Source organism: Synchiropus splendidus, chromosome 6 (genome assembly GCF_027744825.2).
Source record: "Synchiropus splendidus isolate RoL2022-P1 chromosome 6, RoL_Sspl_1.0, whole genome shotgun sequence".
Classification (NCBI taxonomy): Eukaryota; Metazoa; Chordata; class Actinopteri; order Syngnathiformes; family Callionymidae; genus Synchiropus; species Synchiropus splendidus.
The window spans coordinates 9,556,967-9,578,348 of NC_071339.1; the positions used below are offsets into that span (position 1 = coordinate 9,556,967).

General features: G+C 42.4%; 1 protein-coding gene across 3 annotated transcripts; it reads right to left on the reverse strand.

Annotated features, from left to right (window-relative positions):
* Nucleotides 1–410: 410 nt before the first annotated feature.
* On the reverse strand, nt 411–19,886 carry LOC128760526 (growth/differentiation factor 11-like). 3 transcript variants are annotated; one of them, XR_008414839.1, is made up of 4 exons: nt 17,869–19,886; nt 5,338–5,711; nt 2,533–4,089; nt 411–2,489 (listed from the first exon to the last, which is right to left on the reverse strand). XR_008414839.1 is itself a non-coding variant. In XM_053867985.1 (3 exons), exons 1-3 carry the CDS (start codon nt 18,281–18,283, stop codon nt 3,709–3,711), a joined length of 1,170 nt encoding a protein of 389 aa, XP_053723960.1. In that variant the 5' UTR covers nt 18,284–19,886; the 3' UTR covers nt 411–3,708. The 3 variants fall into 3 exon arrangements, 2 of the variants coding, with proteins under 2 accessions (XP_053723960.1, XP_053723961.1); XM_053867985.1 differs by having other exon boundaries at nt 411–4,089; XM_053867986.1 differs by having other exon boundaries at nt 411–4,086; nt 17,869–19,883.
* Between the last annotated feature and the right edge of the window lie 1,496 nt (nt 19,887–21,382).

Genomic DNA, 21,382 nt, shown 5'->3' on the forward strand with positions numbered 1-21,382 from the left:
TGCCCTGCAATGGCCTGGCGACCTGTCCAGGGTGTATTCCTGCCTCTCGACCAATGACGGCCGGGATGGGCTCCAGCACTCTCCACTACCTTCAACAGGACTAAGCGCTGGTAAACTGATGATGTATGTATGTGATTTACAATTTTGAGTTATTTCTTTAATTATAAATTAACAAGTCATACAAAAATAAGATTTTTAATAATAAATGTATTTTCATTAGCCATGACTGAGTTTTGGTTGTATCATATTAGATATATAATATATAAGATATATTTTTCATCGTCCAATGTGTTTCACTCTCCCTCTAAATACAAGCAAACAATGTGGTTTTGCCTTAATCCCATATTTCCATGACCCTGGAGTGTTAAAGGAATAAACAACAAGCACCATAAGCTAAATAGATGATTTATTGTACAAAAGAAAAATGACAGTAAATAAACAACAAAAGGCAAAATAACATTTGAACTGTTATTCATATATGCACAACCATTTAACTACAAAGTTGAGTGATTTTCTTTTTTTTTTTTTTAATCTCTGAACTACACCAAGAACAGAGGAATGTAGGAGAAAAGAAGCGGTGAACCTGTCCAAAACAAGATAAATGACATTTGGGTCAATATCTACAGAGAGACTTTTTTTCTCTCTCTCTTATAATTATATGAAAACACTCACTCACAGCAGCAAACATACACTTAGACTTTTCAACAGCGTCACCCACAGTTAGGCCATCCATCGTCCTGGGCAAATCTATTGACATCTTGAGCAGAGCCGCCTCCGTTGCTCATTCTTGGAGAAGTCAATCTCAACCTGAGAGCATTGGGGACCCTGTGGTTTTAGCTACAACTTTTGGAGTCGGGGATCTCATGGACACAATGTTTGCACAGATTAATCGGTGATGTTTCTTTCAAAAAGCTAGTTTTTAGAAGGCTAACGTGAGGTAGACAGACTTAATATGCATTGATATTTAATATTAATAAATAGACAAATGACCAGTTGAATAATTCCAACCACTGCATCTTAGCAGCTTTTTATCGTCCTTTGAAATGTTCTAGCATATTCCTGCAATAAGAGTTACAGCACGCATGTCCCCCTCTACTTTGGCTAAAATCCCTGGATACTCCTCTTTACTTTAAATTACATACAAAGGCAAAACATGTCTATGTAACACGAAATATTGTTTAAGTTAAAAAAAAATCAAGGAAAAGGTCTTTCTAATTCTAATAAAGTTGTTGGCCAGACCGTTTCCAGTTAAAGCATTCTCTGTTCATTGTTCCAGACACGAAATAAACACTTAGTTTATCTTCCATTGTGGGCGAAAAGGCCTTTTAGGCCACAGACAGAGACAGTTTTTTTTTTTGTTTTTTTTTTAAGGTTCTGGATAGGACAAAAATGTGCGAGTGTATGGACAGGCCCCCGCTTCAGACAAAAGCCAGGAAAGCGGTATGGTATCAAAAAAGACGTGACAAATGGTGTAGTTTACGCGCATGGTTAATCACCAAAGTCTCCAATAGTTTCTCATTCGGCTATTCTGTACAGGGTCTCTTGTGCTTGGTAAAACACAAACAACAACTCCTAACGCCATCAACATCTCATAGTGCAAAATTTATTGTTGGAAGGTAGACTGCCCCCGAAAAGGTTTTTGTATCCCTTTTAATATATACATATATCATTTATATAAAATGTCAGAAGGCTCTTCCTTTTTTCCAACAGCATAGTGCTTTCGTTTACAACAAATAGATATCTTTGTTAGGACATCCAGGAGACAAAGACAGACTTCAAGTGTACTGATCTACTCTGTATTCAAGCACTAATAATAATTCATTTGTCATCACTGCAATAATGCAACATAGTCATGATCGATGGAGCGTTTTCTATCTATGGCATACACTCGCCCAGGACTTATTTTGAAACACGTCAAATGGGATTTAATATGCGATCACAGACTGTCGTTTGTGTTGCTGCTATCTTTCTCTTACAAAAACAGCTTGCTGTCTGATCACTTTTAAATGTGAAGTAGCTGATGTAAATGAACCAAAGATTAGAGAGGAAGGTTGCCGATCTGGACATGAAGACTATAGACATAAAACTGAACAATGGCCCAAAAAAGATTGAAGTATAACTGGAATTCATGCAACATTCTTCCTGATGGTGTAAAATGATCTACGTGAATTTCAACACAATCACTTTAAAATCAGCATTTAACATTGTAAAGCAGCTGCAGTGATACCAACACGTGTGTGAGTGTCGGCTACACCTCAACAATTAGCCCAGCTCACATATGAACCTAAGCCACTTGGACTCTCTCTCAAAAAAAAAAAAAAAAAAAATCAAATGTAATGCCACTTTGCAGTGACAGAAAAATTGGTGCAAAAAAATGTGTCCTTTCCATTTGGTCTTTTGAAAATGTGTACACAAATCACACCTGTACAACGATGCAAATAGTGATCCAATGAATTAGTAACGCCTTCATCAGTATGTCAAAGCTGGCTCTGCTCCCTGGAAACTGTGCCAGGGAGCAGAGCAGTTGACAACCTGCTAGGCGCCAGATAACCTTAACTAACCCCCCTTTTTACTCAAAGAACTGACTGGGCTCTCACCTACTCAAGGGAAACTTCACCCGCCTCACCCAAGGAAACACAGTGCATGTCTACCCTCTTGTAAAACATCATCATTTTACATGTTAAGTCTTAAGATCAATCTCAAAAACAGAGTCATCTGACACCCAAAACTAGAGCTATAGGATCTCATTGAGGAGTCGCAAGTGTTACGAGTTTGTGGTCCTAAACCTGACGTGTTATATTGAGAGCTTGAGCCATCATTTGAAGATGTAACTGCAAAGGTGCGAAGGCAGCGATTCTAATGAATGCTACACTGAAAATCTGAGCCTGTGACTCTTGTATCTCGTGATTCTCTATCTTTCTCTGGCTTTGATGGAGCAAGTCTTTTAAGAATACGCAATTTCAAATTCTCAAGAATCTGTCAGAAAGACGCAGTAGACACAGGTTTTTTCTTGGGAGAAAAAGATCAAAGCGGACCATGGAAATTGTTGCTCAGATCCTCAAGAATGTCACACTAGGTTGTTAGACGTTTAAATGGTTTGGTTTCATTTTGGGGACCACCAGGAAGTTAATGTCTCTTGAGCACATCTCTTAGATCTGTCCTGGCAGAACTACAAAGTGTAAACTCTTGCTGACTATTTTTTGTTAGTAATTAATACAGAATATATCTGTTCATGAAATCTGATTCATCGACAACAGACCTCGCCTGTACAGACACATTTCTGCAAAATAAAGAAGCTCAAATTGTCTTTAAGTCTTATGCTGTTTCTGTCTCCTGGCATCTGAATCCATTACCATGGACCTTCACAAAGATGCCACACAAGTCTGAAAATAAAAACAAAACACAATACTAATATATGTAATCTATAAGACAATCATTTTCCCCAGCTCTTCCATCGTGTCAGCCTCCTGAAATCATACACAATGGACTGCATTTCCATCACTCAATACTTTCTTTCTTTTTTTTTCTATTTTTTTACAATTTAATTTGTTTACTGGGAAAAAAAGCAAAGCTAGTCCCATTTTTTGTGGCGGAGTGGAGTGAAATCTGTTGCCAAAAAGTGGGGTCTGGTGCCGAGGGAAAGCTCCATAAGGGTTCTGGGTGGTTCAATGCAATGTAGGCTGCGCACAAGTGTGTTTCCTCTGTCGTCTAGGAGCATCCACATCTGTCCACCACCATCCCTGGAATCTTTCCATGGATGATCTGCTGTTTGTCATTAAAGTAGAGCATATTAATTGGGGACATCTTGGTGGGAGTACAGCAGGGCCCGGCAGAGCCTCTGGGATTCGCATGTTGCACCAGATGGGTGTGTGGATATTTCTGCATGAACATATACTCGCACTGGCCGGAACAGTAGTTGGCTTTGTAGCGTTTGGGAGCGATGATCCAGTCCCAGCCAAATGCCTCGAAATCCACAGTGAGAGGGTAGCGGCAGCAGCGGGACTCGGTGGAGTGCTCGTCGCAGTCAAGGCCGAGGTTTCTTCGAGAGCGTTTGGTTGTCTCTAGAACCTTCACCTCCAGGAACGGCTGCTGGAAACAGGGGGCGAAAGGAGCAGGACAGAAAAAAGAGGTGGTTATAAGAGAACAATCAGACACGTCGATCTCAAACAGTCCTTCGTCTTTTGTTATCAATAAAGTTTTATACTTTAAATGTGGACAAGCACTATCTATTGATGCCAGTACACAGTACTAAATGTTATGTTACTTAGTCAGAAAATGATACAAAACACAACTCTAAAAGGAGAGGTAGCGATCCAGTTTAAAATCTATTTGCCTTCAGGGGGAATGAAGCTGATGGGATTTCTGCTCATTTAGGGGTGCAGAACTAGAGTGTGTCCTGTGATACCTTCAGAAAGAGAAACAAGCTGACTGGTCTGTGAGTTGAGGATATCTCGCTGTGGCATTTGGAGATTTGTCTCAGGGAGACTCTGTTTTCTCCTTGCTTGTTGTGTTTTTGCTGAAGTTACCCCAACTTGCTTGTGTTTTTGATCTCTTCCTTTTTTGTTCAAGAAAAACAGCACACTGCTGTGTGCGCAGGGGGCGGGGATTTATTGGCTTAGACCTCAGAGACGACCTTTGGTACAAGTATCTGAGCCGACCGAAATGACCACTTCATATTTGGTTTGCTTCAGTGACAAGAATGTTACGTGACTGGTTGTTACATAAAATAGAATATTGTTGGTTAGTTTAAACCCCATCCTGCACCTGACATAGTACATAGGGCTAAAACAATGTACTTTTGTATGGTTCCATAATTTAATTTAAAAGAAAAGTATGCACACAAAATTTAATTTTGTCCTCGGGTTTTGACTGACGAGAGAATTGAGTTTGAAATGACGCTCGACTTTCATTATTGATATATAATTACACCTATATTGAACAATAATCCATCAGAAGAGAGCATTTAGTGTGATTCATGGGAAGGATAAGAGTGAGCCATTGCTCTTATCCTGCAACAAAATTGCTAGTCTGTATCTTGTCTTACCAAATTACCATCTTCATTAAAAATCCATTTTGATGATTACTTATATATTTAATTATTTAGCCAGTTTAGACAGGAATAGTCATTGTCTCGCTGTGCACGATTTGCTCCAGAATACATACGTATTGTATTGCATATGTATGTGTTTATTTTTAACCAATAAGGGTATTATTTTCTGCCTTTATGTGTTTTATGCATCTGAAAAATCTTAATGGGGACTCGTATAATTTTGATAACTTCATGAAGATTGCAAGTGAATGCCCACCAATCCCAGAGACAGGTCAGAGGGTCCTTACCAGCCCCTCCTCCCCGGGTCGCAGCGAGGTAACAGCCAGGTCATTGCCGCTCTCGTCGAAGGCGTTGATGTCAATTCCCCAGTTGGTGTGCGGCTGTTTGAACCAGTTTTGCAACACGTGCTTGAAGTCAATGCTCTGCCAGTGTCCCACTCTGGAGTTGAGCTCTATCTTCAGGGAACGGATGCGGATGTGGCGGCTTCCTTGTTCTGTGACGGGTTTGAGTCGGAGGATCTGCAGGTAGACGGTGGACGTCTGCTGGAGTGGCCGCAGATAAACCCACAGCTGGGCCTTCAGCACCTTGGTGAACATTAATTTTGGGCTGAACTTGAAGAAACAGCAGCTGGGCTTCCCGTTCACCTGCACCAGTGACTCCGCTGTAGAGAGAATGACAGCAATGTCAAAGTTGTGAACATAGAAATGACTGAAAGACTTCAGACTGAAAATGAAACCTCCACTGCTCTATGTATGAGATCCACATCTGCCTCACAGATGTCTTCACGTAATGTGACATTTTTTTTAAACAAATTCCTGGAACAACATAAGTTCTCACTTCACATGAAACATACCCCTCATATAGAACCTTGATACTACATCCCAGCTTAATAACTACTTAAAACAGAAATAAATATTACGACCCCATTGCAGGTACCGCTTTATTCTAGCGATACATTCCACAGTTAGTTTGATCTTAATGTGAGGCAACAACAACTCCTCCTGTAGCACATCCAACATGGCTTCTGCAGTGTGGAGGCTTGCACTGTCGGAACAGTGTTTCAACACTCAAACAAGTGATTGAGACTAGCATTATATTTAGGCTGTGAGGAGACAAACCTTCTTCAAGTGCTTTAAGAAACTGGCACACAGAGGTAACTTCTCTAAAGAGTGTCCAAACAAACGCTCTTACTCCCTTATTTTCCCACTGAGTTAAAATTCTGAAAAACCACAACACCACAGTCTCTTTCTGTTCTGCGTTCATATTTGCTATCATGCTGCAGAACGCACCAAACCAACATGTACATTCACACAGCCTTAGTGGCTCACAGACTTTTACAGGACGCACCACAAAAGAGGGGCTGATGACATCACCACTGTTGTGACAAGGCACCTGGTGCTAACATTTGCCCTCTTTTCAACCAAAGATAGCGTGTGCACAGATGAAGTGGATGATGCGTGTTGAATTGACAAGGACGAACTGAGTCCCAACAGAGGATTTAGGTAAGGGGTTCTTAACCTCTTGATCTCAGGGCCCACCCTTTCCGGAACAGATAGGCCCAGGGCCCATTCAAATATTAGAACTGAATTGGTAATGTCACTCTGGATTTATTTTGACTTATCTACGTGCAGTTTTACTTGCCTATACCCAGTCAAATGATGTGAAACCACAACTACGATATTTGTCTTTCAAACATAAACCTGTACCAGAACAAGACTCATTTAGTAAAAATAAATACATTAATAAGTTGGATCATGGGATAATAAAATAAACATAATATTCTGTCCGAGCCCGTCCTCTGAGTCAGAAGTCTCACATGATCACGCTTGATAAACAGAAGAGGAAAGCAGACAGCATCACAGCAGGTGGAAAACACAAAACACAACATGAAAGTCTAGCGGATGTCGGTGGTTTTTACGTAAGAACGAAAGAAACATCACAACTAAACCAGAACAAATCCACTGCGAGAGTTTGCGCGTGGAGCATGGGCACATGCGGGAACGGTGAGGACAGCTGTGCAATGGAGTGAGATTTACTGGATGAAAAACTAATAAAACACTTTTATTGTCATCAATGCAATAAATGTCAAAACCATTTCCAGAGGGTCGGCGGATTTGTGGGTGTAAATATAGAATATATATATTATTTTGGAGCCCATTATCGGTGAAAATTCACCCGTAACACAGCACAGACCTATGATTTCTCTTACAGGATAACCTTCTATCATCTTTATGTGTGTGAGGCCCGTTAAAGTGACAAACTCTTCTACTAACAACTCGATATCTAGCATGCAATTTTACATCCAAACACTCCATCACTGTAAGCCAGGCCTAAATATTTAGATGAAATGAATAATTGAACAACTGAAATGTAAAAAGAAAAGCCTTTTATCACCATAGAATATTGACTTCAAGTTTCATAAACATCTAGTATAATTATCAATTAACTTAAATAAAATCAGACTGAAGAACAAAGTAATGCAACACATGAGAAATATGCATGAACCCAACCCTGGTCATAGTGTTGTTTAAGCCCTGTGCATCAAAAGTCTGATGATTCTATTTTCAGGAAGTTAGTCGCGAGGAAAGTAGATCTGGTGGTTCAACACTATATGCATACTGTAAGCAGCGGCGAAGCGTCACCATGACGACTGAACAGGCTGCTTGACACTTGACACCATGTACAACAAGGAAAGTGATGACATACAAGGCAAATATTAGAGACATGGACTGGACAGCCCAAACCATCTTTGGCTGGCGTTGAACTGTTCCTGTTGAGTCATAGCCAGAACGTACAGTGATTCGGGTAGATGGTGCTATCGAAGCTCAGCGTCACGATTGTGGCTGGTGGAGCGATTTTCTACCACGGTTTAATCACACTACTACATCATGATGTAACCTGAATGACGCATTACTGCCACCTAAATAAAATAGCAGTCAGGTGTATTAAAACTGACCATTTTGTTGCCCACGCGACCTACAGGTGTAAAACCATTTTTGCTGAGCTCTAGAGGGCGCTTGCGCCCAATGATTGGCCCCTATGGTTAAAGAACAATGATTTACATGAGGTCATGAGATGGAGGAAAATGTAGTGAAGGTGAGAGAAGCTCAGTAAGATAACTTCCTATAACTGTTTTATTGCTGTATATTCTGCTGTGTCTTTACGCACACTGTTCTTTCAGTGCTTTTTTTCGCGTTTTAAGGGGACCAGAAAGGACATGGAATGGAAATTTGTGAAACTAGGGAGGAGCTGTATGTATATATTTTATTGAGATAGCTTGTGTAAGAAGTATTATAAATGTGACATGCTCAATGTGATGGCAGGCGACAGTAGCATTACGGATGAGAATGCCATTGATCAAAAAAAGAACACCACTTCTTAGCCTTGTTCCAACCTGCCCTGAAAGTTTTATCGAAGTATTTTTGTCCGTTTTGGAGTTATTCAGTTTTGACACATTCATTTTCTTTCTCTTATTGGCTGCAAAAAAAAAAAAGTCTTTTGTGTTGTTTGTTGTATGCCCTCATTTTTGACAGGTTGTATTTCTGACGACATAAAGCTTATAAAAACACAGACATTTGCATATTAAAACAAGAATCATTACTGGTGGCCACTGGCCAGATGGTAACCTCAGATTCCCCTGGGTCAGTCATAATGACATGGTGTTTTCCAACATTGAAATGAAAGTCTTTTGGGGAATCCAGTGCTTGACAGGAATATTTGAGGTTTAGGTTAGGGATTACATTAAGTAACACAAGGTGCATCCAAAAATCAACTAAATTATTCCCGTCATGATCCGCACGGCTGTTTATATATTTGCATCGCATGTCAAACCTTCATTTCCATAGACCTCCCTCTGATATAATGACACCCATCCATTGCATTCACACGTTCATTTCCATGCAAAGTGTCCATTTATTAAGGGAAATTTATTCTGCATCTATCTGGCATAATAATGTGCTGCCACCATTCAATAGAATAGTCAATCTGTCCATTTGCCCAGACGGCGTTTGAATTATCGCAGTTTAGATTTAGGAAAATAAACGGGGCATCCTGCCATGTATCATGTAGTCACGCACGAACAAAAGTGTTTAAAGAAAAAGATAAAATCTGTTTGGACTTGTCAATCACCGCTCAATCTGATGTTGCCCAGGCAACCTGCAAATGCTTCCTGGGTCAAGAGGTCATTTGGCACCTCAGTCTAGTTAAGAAATGGGATCAGGGGTCAAAACCGTCAGCCTCTTTACATCTAAGGGGTGCTGGGTTAGAGGGTGAGGGGTGCAGCCCCTAATAGCCAGATTGAGTTTGAAGGTCAAGGTCGACCCTATGGCAATGGTAATATGTCTTTCTTCACAACACGCCTTTCTCAACAGAGAATGATTTGAAATGTGTGGGACGCAGCCGGGCTGTTTCTGCCCTGGTTTGTTTTTGTTTTGATCAGGCAAGTGATGCCGGAGCCAATGGCGAAATGTTTACCGAGCCTCAAATGACCAGGACGCCGCACAGGACTCTTGTTGTTTTTTAACACTGAACAAGTCTAGTAATCGAATTACGGGGAATGCATTGAGGGATATGAATTGAGCGTGGTACAGATAGACTATCCATTAGAGGAGTCCTGAGCAACATTGAACAAGGGCCAAAGCAGAGACAGACTTGGTCGTTCAGCTGGTGTTTCAGGGGAGAGTCATTAGTGAGTGTAAATTATACAGTGTCTCACGCTAGACAAACAATATGTCAATGTTCCTCTGGGTGGGTTGCCGAGGTCACAGCAATTAACGTGGGTGGTGTTGTGTTTGCTCATCAGCACACATCCAGTAATGAATGATTTTGCAGTTTGCTTGGGGTTTACTCACTTTTGTTTTGTCGTCAGTCGTAACAGATGAGGGACGCACGAACAGCTCAGCGCCCTCTGCAAACAATTTCCTTCAGTTTACTTGAGGAAGAAGTTCTAAACACCGTCAATTTGAATCGGCAACAGAGAAGAGGGAGTCATTTGAGAAGCCGGGCGTGATTTCGTTAGGACCCTAATTTTAAAGCACACATGCGCAACATATGAGCTGCGTCATGTCCAACTATGCCTGCATTGATAGATGAAATCAATTTGTGCCTTTATAGATCCTGTAAGTGTAGGAGGCACATGAGAAGGCTCGGGCTAAATTACAGCCCACATCTTGGCAATGGTTCACTCGGGCATTAAAGACGACGCCGGCCTGTAAATGGGGAGGGGGAAAAAAGCGCTGTTAATCCCCTTCCTACCTGAACTCGCTTGTCTCACGACAACAAGGTCGAAAAGAATTGTTATGATGTTACAGAGGGGATTTGTTTTGCTTGGATCTCGTTGGATTCGTTCATCAAGGGCTTTTGTTTTTGCATTTAGCACCACCTACTGGAGTAGTCATGCTTTTAAAAAATCCAAATCGAGGATGGTTCAATGATATTAAAGCCTCTTCTTCTTCTTCTTCTACTGAAAACCCAAATTTCTCGGCAGCGATTGGGGTTTAAGGAAGCTGCGTACAATTCCCTTTTCCTCCCATGTTCCCAGCCTCCTTCGTTATTGCAGCAGCTTATTTCCCACTGGTATAATTGCAAAATTTGCAGCACATGAATTTTACTGCCTACATGCAGGAGGCCTGCAGGTGAGCTATCAAACATCTGGTCGACTCCCCCGGTACATGTGTTCCACGGCTAGCCTTCAGCTTTCTATAAGTGCGAGTAAGCTGAGACATACAGAATATACGGGTTTATTTGCTCTCCCATCTGTCCACTTTAATATGACCACAGGCAACTTAAAATGTTTCTAATAAGCACGTGCACTAATGCTGCAGGAGAGTTAAGCCTGTTAAACAGATGAAAACACATGGACATGGAACATTAAGGACATTAGAGTGTAGGTATCCCGTAAAAAGGCAACATGTGTTCGTGTGGAAAGAAACAGTGATGCTTTGAGTATTCTTGTTTCAGTAATGGCTGAAAATGTGCGAGCCATAATAAGCAAAAGATTTCATTTTGACCTTGATGTCTGGAATATTTAACAACCTCTCATAGCTTAAGTGCTTACCTTAACTTCTTACATTTATACTTAACTGACCCTTTCGCTTTAAAAACTAGAACCACTTGCTACAGTGTGAGAACAGTAATACAGTCCAGATAATAATACACTGTTACCTATTTGCCATATTTGGTTGCTCACATTAATCAATTAACATTTGGTGACGTGAAACTTTCCTCCTTCTTTCACTGTTTCGTTAAAAGTTAATAAAAAGCATGGTACATGTGTGGAAACACATGCCATCCAGGTGAAGCAGAAACAGAGCGGGAAAGCAATGGCCATCTATTGTTAAGGTCCAGGAGGACGGTGCATATCGGGACAAACCAAGATAGAAGTATCATTTGCATATATATCTATATTTTCTTTCCTTAATGGGAAATGCAAATGTGCCATTTTGTGGCGAGTGTGTGTTTGGGAGCCTTCATGTTGAATAAATGTGACTCTGGGGTATCCCCACGCACCTCGGCATATTAATCATCGTGACACGTTCACGACCCTTCTAATAAGACAGGGGCCACAGTGCACCCCCTCAAACATCCCATCCCACCCCAGCCCCACTCCCTCTTTGTCCCACTCCTGTCCCGAGGGACTCTAGCGGGTGGTGGGGGAGGCTGGGCTCGAGCTGCGGATGGAGGGGGGAGTGTGAAGTTAGACCCCCTTATTCAGAAACCCTCTCCTGGGACAACGGCAGGCACAAGACTCCTATTAGGCCTGAACACAGTAGCCCCCCAGGACTAACAAAAGACACCTCCTAATTCTCCATATTTCAGCTATTGAGCATAAGTACACAGTGAGACATGTAACTGCACACACACGCACACACACAAGATGCACCAACTAAAAATGGCCATCTCACGTCAACAGTTTCAATGGGACGACCGTAACTGAGTGTGGATATCTCCTGCTGGACGCAGGCAGAGGAAGAAAAGAGCGAGCGTGCAGTGAACTGCAATAAGGTGGACAGCTGGACAGCAGGAAGCATGCTGGGTTCTCAGCGCTTGTGTTTGTCTGCATCCACTCAGAGATGCATCGCTGCTTTGCTTATGTCTTGACCAATCGAGAACTTTTTTTACAGGGCCAGTGATAGTGACACATCTGTTGCTTCAAACCAGGACTTTCTTACATGATGAAGGGAGATGTTTTGTTGTCACAGATGCTAAATTAAACAGCGATATCAAGAAAATACCCGCCATGTTGGAAGCTCATGCTAGCTGGAGAGAGAAATACGGATCATGAGATCATGTTCAGTTTCTCTTTTAATGTGCGGTGCTAAAGTTGTCTCATTATAATACAGTATGTAAGATGAATGACTCATCATAGCCTTGCAGTCACACACACCATGGGGACTGTTCATTCGCCATATAGAACAAAAGGAGATATTTTATCTTTTAAACTTTAACCTTATAACTTGGTGTACTCACATGAACAATGCTCAGTTTCAGAATCAGAATCACTGGTGTTCCATTCGACCGTCACTTCAGTAAACTGAGAGTGAAAGTACTCCCATGGTCCTGCGCCTGCGACTGACGTCCTTCTGACCAGTCCACCAACATGCGATACAAATAAGGAGGCACTGTAGACGCTGCTTCAACTTTCATAAGCTTCACTGCTCTGAGAAACTGACAAAAGACAGCGAGTGATCCAATATTAATCAGTCATATAATGTTGTCCAATTGCTCTGCTAATTGTTTTGCGCAACTACAGTGAAGCAAAAGCATCATCTGTCCCTCACTTCCAAGATGGCAAAACATCTCTACGAGACCTGATGAGGGTATCAGGAGTCTAAGCTGCAAACCCTCTACCACGCAAATAACCCAGGCAAATGGATTTGACCTCAAACACACTTCTAGGGATTCTATTTTTGAGACTTTGGTATTTGATTGATAAGAGTTGTTGCGTTGTTTCCGATTTAGTCGACTGGCTCAGAGGTGTGAGAAGTGATTCATATCCTCCCCTCCTACACATCTATTTCAATCCCACCGTTGGCTCTGAAATACAAATGCACATTACAATTCCTCATGAGATCATTGAGCTGACTCCTCCCTGACTACATGTTGATTTATCAACAGCTTTCTAATACAATCATAGACCGCGAAGTATCATTACCTAACATCAGTGGAACTCCATCAACTTTCATAGTAATATTAGAAATATAATTGCATACTAGTTGACTATATTTTTACATATCGATAAAACTATTAAATCTTCACTGCGTGAATCAATGTACATAAACCAACTCAAACTTAAACTTTCAATGTGGATTTAACACATTGAAAGTAGATTTTTTTTATCGTAGACTGACTGAAGTTGCATCAGTGTCTAATATCAAACATCAAAACTGAATTGCAACAGAGGTGCAGCATCGTGTGATCCGTAGGCAGAGATCAACTTCAAAATGCTTGTTTGTGTCCAAGCAAAAAGTTCTGATCATAAAAGAGCGTTACGAAGAGATGATGAGACCTTGTAACCGCCGCTCCTTTTATTGTATATACTATAATTGTACTTCAGTAATTCCATTTTGTCATGAGATGTTCCCTTTACTTGTGACATCACTGAGGTAACCATGGTCACTGTTTCACAATCTGATGGAAGATCACTTAAATTACAGTTCAATTTTCTACACACCATTTCTTACACTCAAACACGTCATTTTCTATTGACGTTTCATAACCTTTACATTGAGCCTCCGGCTGTGCAGAAATGCTGTCGCGGATGCTGCAGCGGCTTAATAAAGTTTTATAATCACCAGCTAATCTGCGGTTAATAGTCCCCCTCACCAAAGCGCTGGCTGTCTCACGGGGTCCAACAAATGCCCACGCAGCAATTCTTTTGCTCAAAAGGCTGTCAGATTTAATGGACTCTTCCATAAACTTGTCCGGAGCACCTCGAACACGACCACACAGAAGCTCAGTACATCCATCACCAATAATCCCCTCAATGATCTCCATTTTATCTTCCTCTGCTCCTCCCTGTCCTCATGCTGTCCCCACACAGAGCTTAATTACTGGTGTGGAGTAATGATTTCCTTAATGAGTGAGAGATAACATCTGTTTCCGGTCTTTTTGAATTGTACCTATAAAACCCTTGCATGGTTTCCCTCCCTTTAGGATAGGGCTGGGATGCTTGTTGCTCCCTGCGGACTCCCTGCCTCTCACTCCCTCCACCATCCTTCAGCTGTAATGTACAAAACTCACTTGGTAAAAACTGAATTGAATTCCTGCACAGCAGAGACTCCTCAATGCCAGAGCTATATTTGTGATTCGCCAAGCATTTAATTCCAAAACATCTTCCCACATGTCCGGAGAGGAGCGTGGCTACAGGGACCGGAGCATGCGAGCGTGGGAATCGCGAAAAGAGGGTGGAGGGAGTGAGATTCCTAAGGTCCTGGGGAAATGCTGTCCCAGTATTAATAGACTTTGGTCCCTTTGAATTTTATTTAGCCATAAAGTTGACAGTACGTTGTGTTATTTCAACAGCTCGGCAGGGCTTTCTTGTGCTTTTCCTTCTCTCAAAACAAACAGCCCTTGCCCCAACAATTCAAGGGTAAAGTTTATCTTCCCTCAAAGTCCCTTCAACTGATGCGAGCCACGACAACAGGAGCAGGTGTCATCGTCAAACTGAGACCTCTGTGGAATGAATAAATCTATAAAAGCGTCACATAGTCATCAAACTTCTAGCAAACAGTGGCAAGTGAGCTGAAGACAGTCCGGCTTCTGCTGCCTTGTCCTTTTAGCGCTCTCCCTCTTTACTTTTATGGTTCCTGCACTTTCAGGAAATGACCCTTTTATAGGGTCAACACTATAAAAGACTTGTTTTTTGTGTGGGAGTGGTTTGTGGATGTCACCGTGTGTGTGTGTATGTGGCGGGGGATAAGTGTTTAAGTTACTACCGGTTCGTCTTTGCTTCCAAAGAAAGAGACCTGATGAGGTTAATAGTCTCCTCTTCAATATATCACATAGCTGTGAACTCTGTGACCCTTTTTGTCAATAGGAGAACTTTTCTCTTGAGTGTGCGTGTGATGTGAGTGTGTGTGTGTGTGCAAGAGTGTCTCGTCTCTGGGTGTGTGAAGCAGGTAGACCACGTGTTAGACGGGTACGAGGGTGTGTGTGTGTGAATAGAATAAAAAACTTAGCGTGGTCGTACGTGAACAACTTTTCAGTGCAACGGTAAAGGAGGTTCGACCGGATGCTTACTGTTGAATGTTGCTCTCTCTCTGATTCCCTTGTAAAGTGCTGAGTCATGCATGATGGAGAATAACAGGGATACAGAGAATAAAGTTAAATGGCCAGTATATCCACGCAGCAGATGATCTCTCTCTACTGGCAAAATAATGAACCTTGCATAGCATTTTTATGGCTTACGATCAGTGCATATGTACACTTTTTGGATGCTGTCAAGTTGCACCTTGGCTCAATCGAGTTGAATGTTCTTATATTTGCACTCAGCAGTAGCTATCCAATGACCAGATCTTATATTATCTGATATGATTTAAAGAGTGCAGGTCAAAACAAACCTTTTTTCCACTCAAATTTCCTAAATAACAACAACACGGCTAATTTTGGTAATAGTGAGGTGCTTTAATGTTACAATGTAACTTATTACATATTTATTACATGCTAGGTGACTAATTTAGTAGTATCAGATTAAAAAGGCGCAATTAGGAGATGTTTTATTTAATTAAAAAAAAAACATTTCTGTACTCAACAGTTTGACAGGATGTGAATCAAATGGTACATTAAAAACCCCTCTGGTTTTGAAAGGTAAGCTGTTGAGTCAGGTTTTTCACCAAATCATCTATCAGAAAGACAGAGTTTGGGCTAACATGGACATGTGAGACCCTGTCAGGGTTTGATCAAAGGCACGTGTAGCCTGCACAACACTGTACGAAGGAAGACGCTCTTGTACATACAGTGCCGCACCGCGATATAAATAGCTCCACTTTCCGTGATATTTCATCGTACTTAGACACCAGGAACCATGGACCCTCTCAACCCCCACTGCGGCACCCACGCACCTTGAGTGAATACTAAGAAGCAACCCTGGCACCGGTCCAGTTCAGTATGTACTGTGTGAACCCACATGGCCCATCAAAGGCAGCGTTCAGCACCGTGAAGGGTGATTGGGTTCGAGGTGAGCAGGGAATGGCGTTTGAAGTCCTCCTATCAGAGAAACCGAGGAGGCACTTTTGATCCCGTGGGATCACGGAAAAGCCACAGGCGAGAAAGATGCACTCATTTTTCTCAACTCTTTCTCCAGCGGTGGAGGAAAAGTGGGGACGTCGGGAGAGGAGGATGGGGAGGAAAGCAGATGATATAAAGTGCAGCTGACACGCACAGATGAGGAAAGCAGAAGATGAATGGAGTACATGACATTTCCTTCGCCTGTGTATGTGTGTGTGTGTGAGTGTGTGTCCGTGTCATTATAAGTAGCAACATATGACAAATCTGTTATCAATCAAATGGCTGGAGAAAGGAGCGGAGGTATGAGGTCCTGTGCTGTCACTTTAGGGCTCATTTAAAGTTCCATTTCCCTTTGCTGCTACAGCTCTACTTTTCGTTTGAATATATTAGTTTGATACAATGTTTGTGTTATGAATCCACCCTCTTACTGAGCATATATTCATAATTACTATGGGATTAATTCACCTGGTATGGATTGTACATCTAAGAACAAGTGTTGCTATTCCTATAATCTTCTGGATTATTCGGACAGTTGAGGCTATTCGTTTCAGCTTTGTTGCATTTGGTTAATGCTTATTGTTTTGTTTTACCCATTGTGAGTCGCATAATTGCTCTGTTTATCTTTACGTGCCAACTTTGCGTTACCATGGAAACAGATAGACAGGTGATGCACCGAGTGTTTCAATGAAAATGAAAAATTGAATTAGCAGATTTGCAGGCTCACTTTGTCGGGTGTAAAATCCCCATTATGTTGCGTATGTTTTATCCGCCTTGCAGAATATATTACGTGTGTAAATGTTGTTGAACCCCGCGATCCTGCAGGAAAAGGTCACACACTCCCCTCGACCCTAAGTGATTCTGCGTCTTTGTGTACCCGTGGTGGAAAAAAAAGTAGCTGCGCCTATAAACTTCGCATTTAAAAGGCAAGTGCGTCCGAGGGGGGCCGCTGCTTGAGGGGAACAATAGCAGCTTTTTGGACACACTTTTTCTCACTGCGATGAACAGCAGGGAAACCGGTAGAGGCTCCTATAAAAGAGCGATAGAGCACAGCTGCCAGGGTTCAACAGTAATTTCAGAAAAGTGGTCCTGGGTTTATGTGAATTTATGAGAAGCTGTAAGAGGGCGAGCAAATTGTTGACGAGTGGGCCTCGCAGCGCGATCTTAAGTTTGTCTGCGAGGAGGAGAATAAAGGCCAGATAGATGATGGTGCATCATCATTAATAATGCACTTGACATTCACACGCCTTGTTGCTGCTCGTCAGCTGTTGGATGAAAAGTGACTTAAACTAACTGGCTGGCTTTTGTTCCAACCACTGTTTACGAGGCGATGTTGGCGCTATCACGGCTATTGATTTATCAGGTTCACACGTCATCCCCTTTTCTGACAGTCGAGACTCACAGCTGACCATTTGTCTAATTTTATCGGTCCGCTTCAAGCACACGGAGGAGACACCCCCATCTCCCCAAAAAAATCAATCATAAAAAGTAGGTTAGGTCAGTGTCTGTGCAGGCCGGGGTCACACTGTGTGCGCAATTACGCGCGTGACGCATTTGGAGACATTTGGGTGTTTTTGTTTGAAACGGTTACTCACGCTCCGAGGCCATGGTGATGACGGACTCCGTGGTGGCGTGGTACTCATCCTCCTCCATAAACTCATCCTGGGACGACGCGTAGCCCTGGAAGTCGTGATGGTCCAGGAGCTGCTGGAGAGGAGGCGCTTTGGGCAGCAGCTGGTTGACCACCTCCCGGCTGATGTTGGGCGCCTGCTTCAGCCTCAGCTTGCTCAGGATCTGGGACTTGATGGTCTCCAGTCGCAGCACTTTGCTCTGCTCCCTCCACACGCAGGCGGAACACTCGTGGGAACCGGCGTCCTCGTCCAGTAGGGACAGTCCGGCATCCGTGGGCGTCTCGCTGGCAGGAGGCAGCAGCAGATTGGGCTCATCGCTCCCCGACTGTCCCAGAGAGATGAGCACCATCAAGCACAGCAAGAAGTTGTACCTCGGCATCACGATAAACACCAACTTTGTTTTGTTTTTGTTTTTTCTCGTTACTCTTCTGATCGGCGTGGCGTCGCTCCCGGTCTCAGATGCAGTGGTGCATCAATTCCAACAGCCCAAGTTGCAGAACCAGTGAGTCTTTTTGAGGGAGGAAAAACGCGCTCCAAAGTGGTACAGTGACGTCCCGATTCAAGTTAAATGATCAAGCTGATGGATGCATAGTCCGCTCACATGTATTCTCGTTGTTATTTAGTCCATGGAGGTGTGTGGCTGTTCAGAAGTGTCACTGAAAAATGTGCAAGTGCGGTCAAAAAGAGGCTCGTTATATATCTCAGCTGCGCCGTGTCGTAATCCGTCTCCATTGGCTAAGATTGTAACAAAAGGCTTTTAGGTCTGTCACCAAGTCAAGAGGGACAGCCAGAAGGGAGGAGGCTGCGCTGTCAGCACAGCACAACTCTCCTCACAACGTTTCAACGTTATATGCCACATTTGAGGGTGTTTACAGTGATGACGTCCACTACTGTTTTATTTCCGACATATACGTGTTTTTTTTTTTCTCTTTTCAATAAAACTCCTCAACCGTCCGAGTCGCAGCCCCCACAATAACAGCCAGCACCTACTGTTCCTCCGCATTTAGATACAAAATGTTTCGGCAAAGAAAAGTTTATTACACTTTTTATATTTATTCAGAAGTTATTTTGAGTCTTGGCGATTACTGATAATAGAGAGCGGAAAGTTCACATTATTGTTGCGCTTATAAGACATGATAGCGACTGATTTCTGACGCGAGTGTGCACATGCACCAATCGATTTAAACAATGTTTTTGGCTTATCGATCCAAAGATGATGACTTTCATCCACATTTGTTTGTACTCTATATGAATGTTAGTTCCAGAAGAATGTCTCTCAAATATCCGTTGATATTTCTCAAACATTTGTGACCCCGTTTGCTTTATATATTGTCGATCATATTAACAAAAAATATAGATTGAATATTGAACAGAGTCGACAACTTGTGCGATCAGTTCTGTCATGTTGCTAGAATTCAGATGGTTAAAAGGAAGTATTAGCACGACAGACTTGTGTCGTCTATGACTCTGTTGCGCCATCTGTTGGACACAAATGTACCTGCATCTTCGGGTTAATCTGTTCAGTTCATTCCTGAAGCTCTGTCATGATGCCTTTTAAGAACCACAGACTTGGTTACTTCAGCCAAAAGCGACCATAGTTTGTTCCTGCATTTTCACCTTTTCTGAGATATTGTTAAAAAACAACGTCAGCAATACACTTCATGACAAACTAATGGTGAACTAACATGCAACCTTCTTTCATTCTCTGCCGTCCAGGTCTCTGACTGGTCTGTACCTATGGTTCTACCTGTGAGTGTATCCAGCCAGCAATCTGTGGATGAGCGCACTTCTCACAGGTAGCTTTCTATCTATTTGACAGTGCAGCTTCTGAGGTTTATCTCTGTCAGTGCCTGATTTCACAAGCCTTTTACACCCATTGAGCGAAGCTGCGATTGAGTACAAGTGTCACCAACATGCATTTGGAACAATACATAAATATGCAGTATGAAATGTATATATCGTCTACAAAGGTGGTTCTGCTTAATCACAACGCCAATTAAGTGTAAATCTAGTTCTAGTGAATCACAGCTAGAACTGGGAACAAGCCTTTGTGAAGTCACTGGAGGTGGATCCTTTCGGTGCACCATTAGAGTGCAGGTCAAAAAGCTCTTCAGCTTCAGGATCAGAGGAGAATTTATTTATTTATTTTTATTTTACTTTATTTTATTTTATTTTATTTTATTATTTATTTACTTTTTGACTGCACGTTATTCCAAAACACTTTCCTAGTTAGTGGGCTCCCCACTGACCATGGCAATAAATTTGATTCTGATTCTGATTCTGAATGGCAAAGCGTTGCATGACATCTGGATGCTCCAATTGTGCCAGTGAGCATGGAAGCCTGTTCCTTTAACCAAAAGAAGAAGACCATCTGGCTACTTTGCAGGATTGTTTTGCACTGAAAGTTAGCCTCAAACAAGGTTTGAAAGTAACTGCCTATCAAAACATGGGTGAGGAGGCGTCGATACTCGCTGGTAAAAAAAAAAAAACCTGTCAGTCTCACTGTTGACCCAAGAGTATGTCATGTTTCGTACTGCTGACCTTTCTGAAGAGAGTTTTATATTTCATTTACATTTACAGTCAGTGTTGCCATCAGTCTCTGATCCGTTCAGACACTTCACCTTCTCACAATAGTACGAGTTGTGGCTTCCACAATCAAAACAAGTCCTTGGTTTACATGAACCTGCTCTTCTACCTCAAAAATCGTCCCACATTATTGGCTAATATTGCCGCGACTTCCACCGCTTCATTGCACAGCGCACTGGTGTTACCTACCTAGACTGACGTCACAAGAGGGCGTCAGAATCACAATGGTGGTACCTCAGTTTTCGAACGTCCCGGACTTTGAACAAATCGGAGTTTGAACAAAAATTTTGAGATTTTTTGCTCCCGATTTCAAACGAAAATCCAGAACTCGAACGCCCCCGAAAAAAGACGGAAAAAACCTAACGTACGCGGACCGATCAGCTGACCCACGAGGCGCTTGTTATTGTGTATAACGCCGCCTCTGTATGCAGACGTGTCCCGTTAGCTACATTTACTGACTGTTTTTTCTTCATATTGAGGTGTAAAACCTTTCCTGTCTCACTGGACCGTGGTAGAGTGTCACAGGGGAGGTGCTCGCTCTCCACACCTCTGGAGCGCACACTCCAGGGTTTGATGTCCTGTTGTGGGCTGGAGCTGGGACAGGGATGAGGCGAGTCTGGGACAGAGCGTTACTTGGTTTATGACTTTGTCACAGCCAAACTGCACAGAAGCGCACATTCAGAGCTGGACACGCACCGGGCACCTCTTCACTTCTAGAGAGACGTCACTCACTCGGCAACCCCTCCCACATGCAGCGGCCACACACATAGACGCAACAGTGCACCTGCAGCAGACGCATTATTTCTTTTTCCATTAATTGTAATGGGAAAAATCGATTCAGATTTCGAACAAATCGCTTCTCGAACGGCCACCTGGAACGGATTGTGGTTGA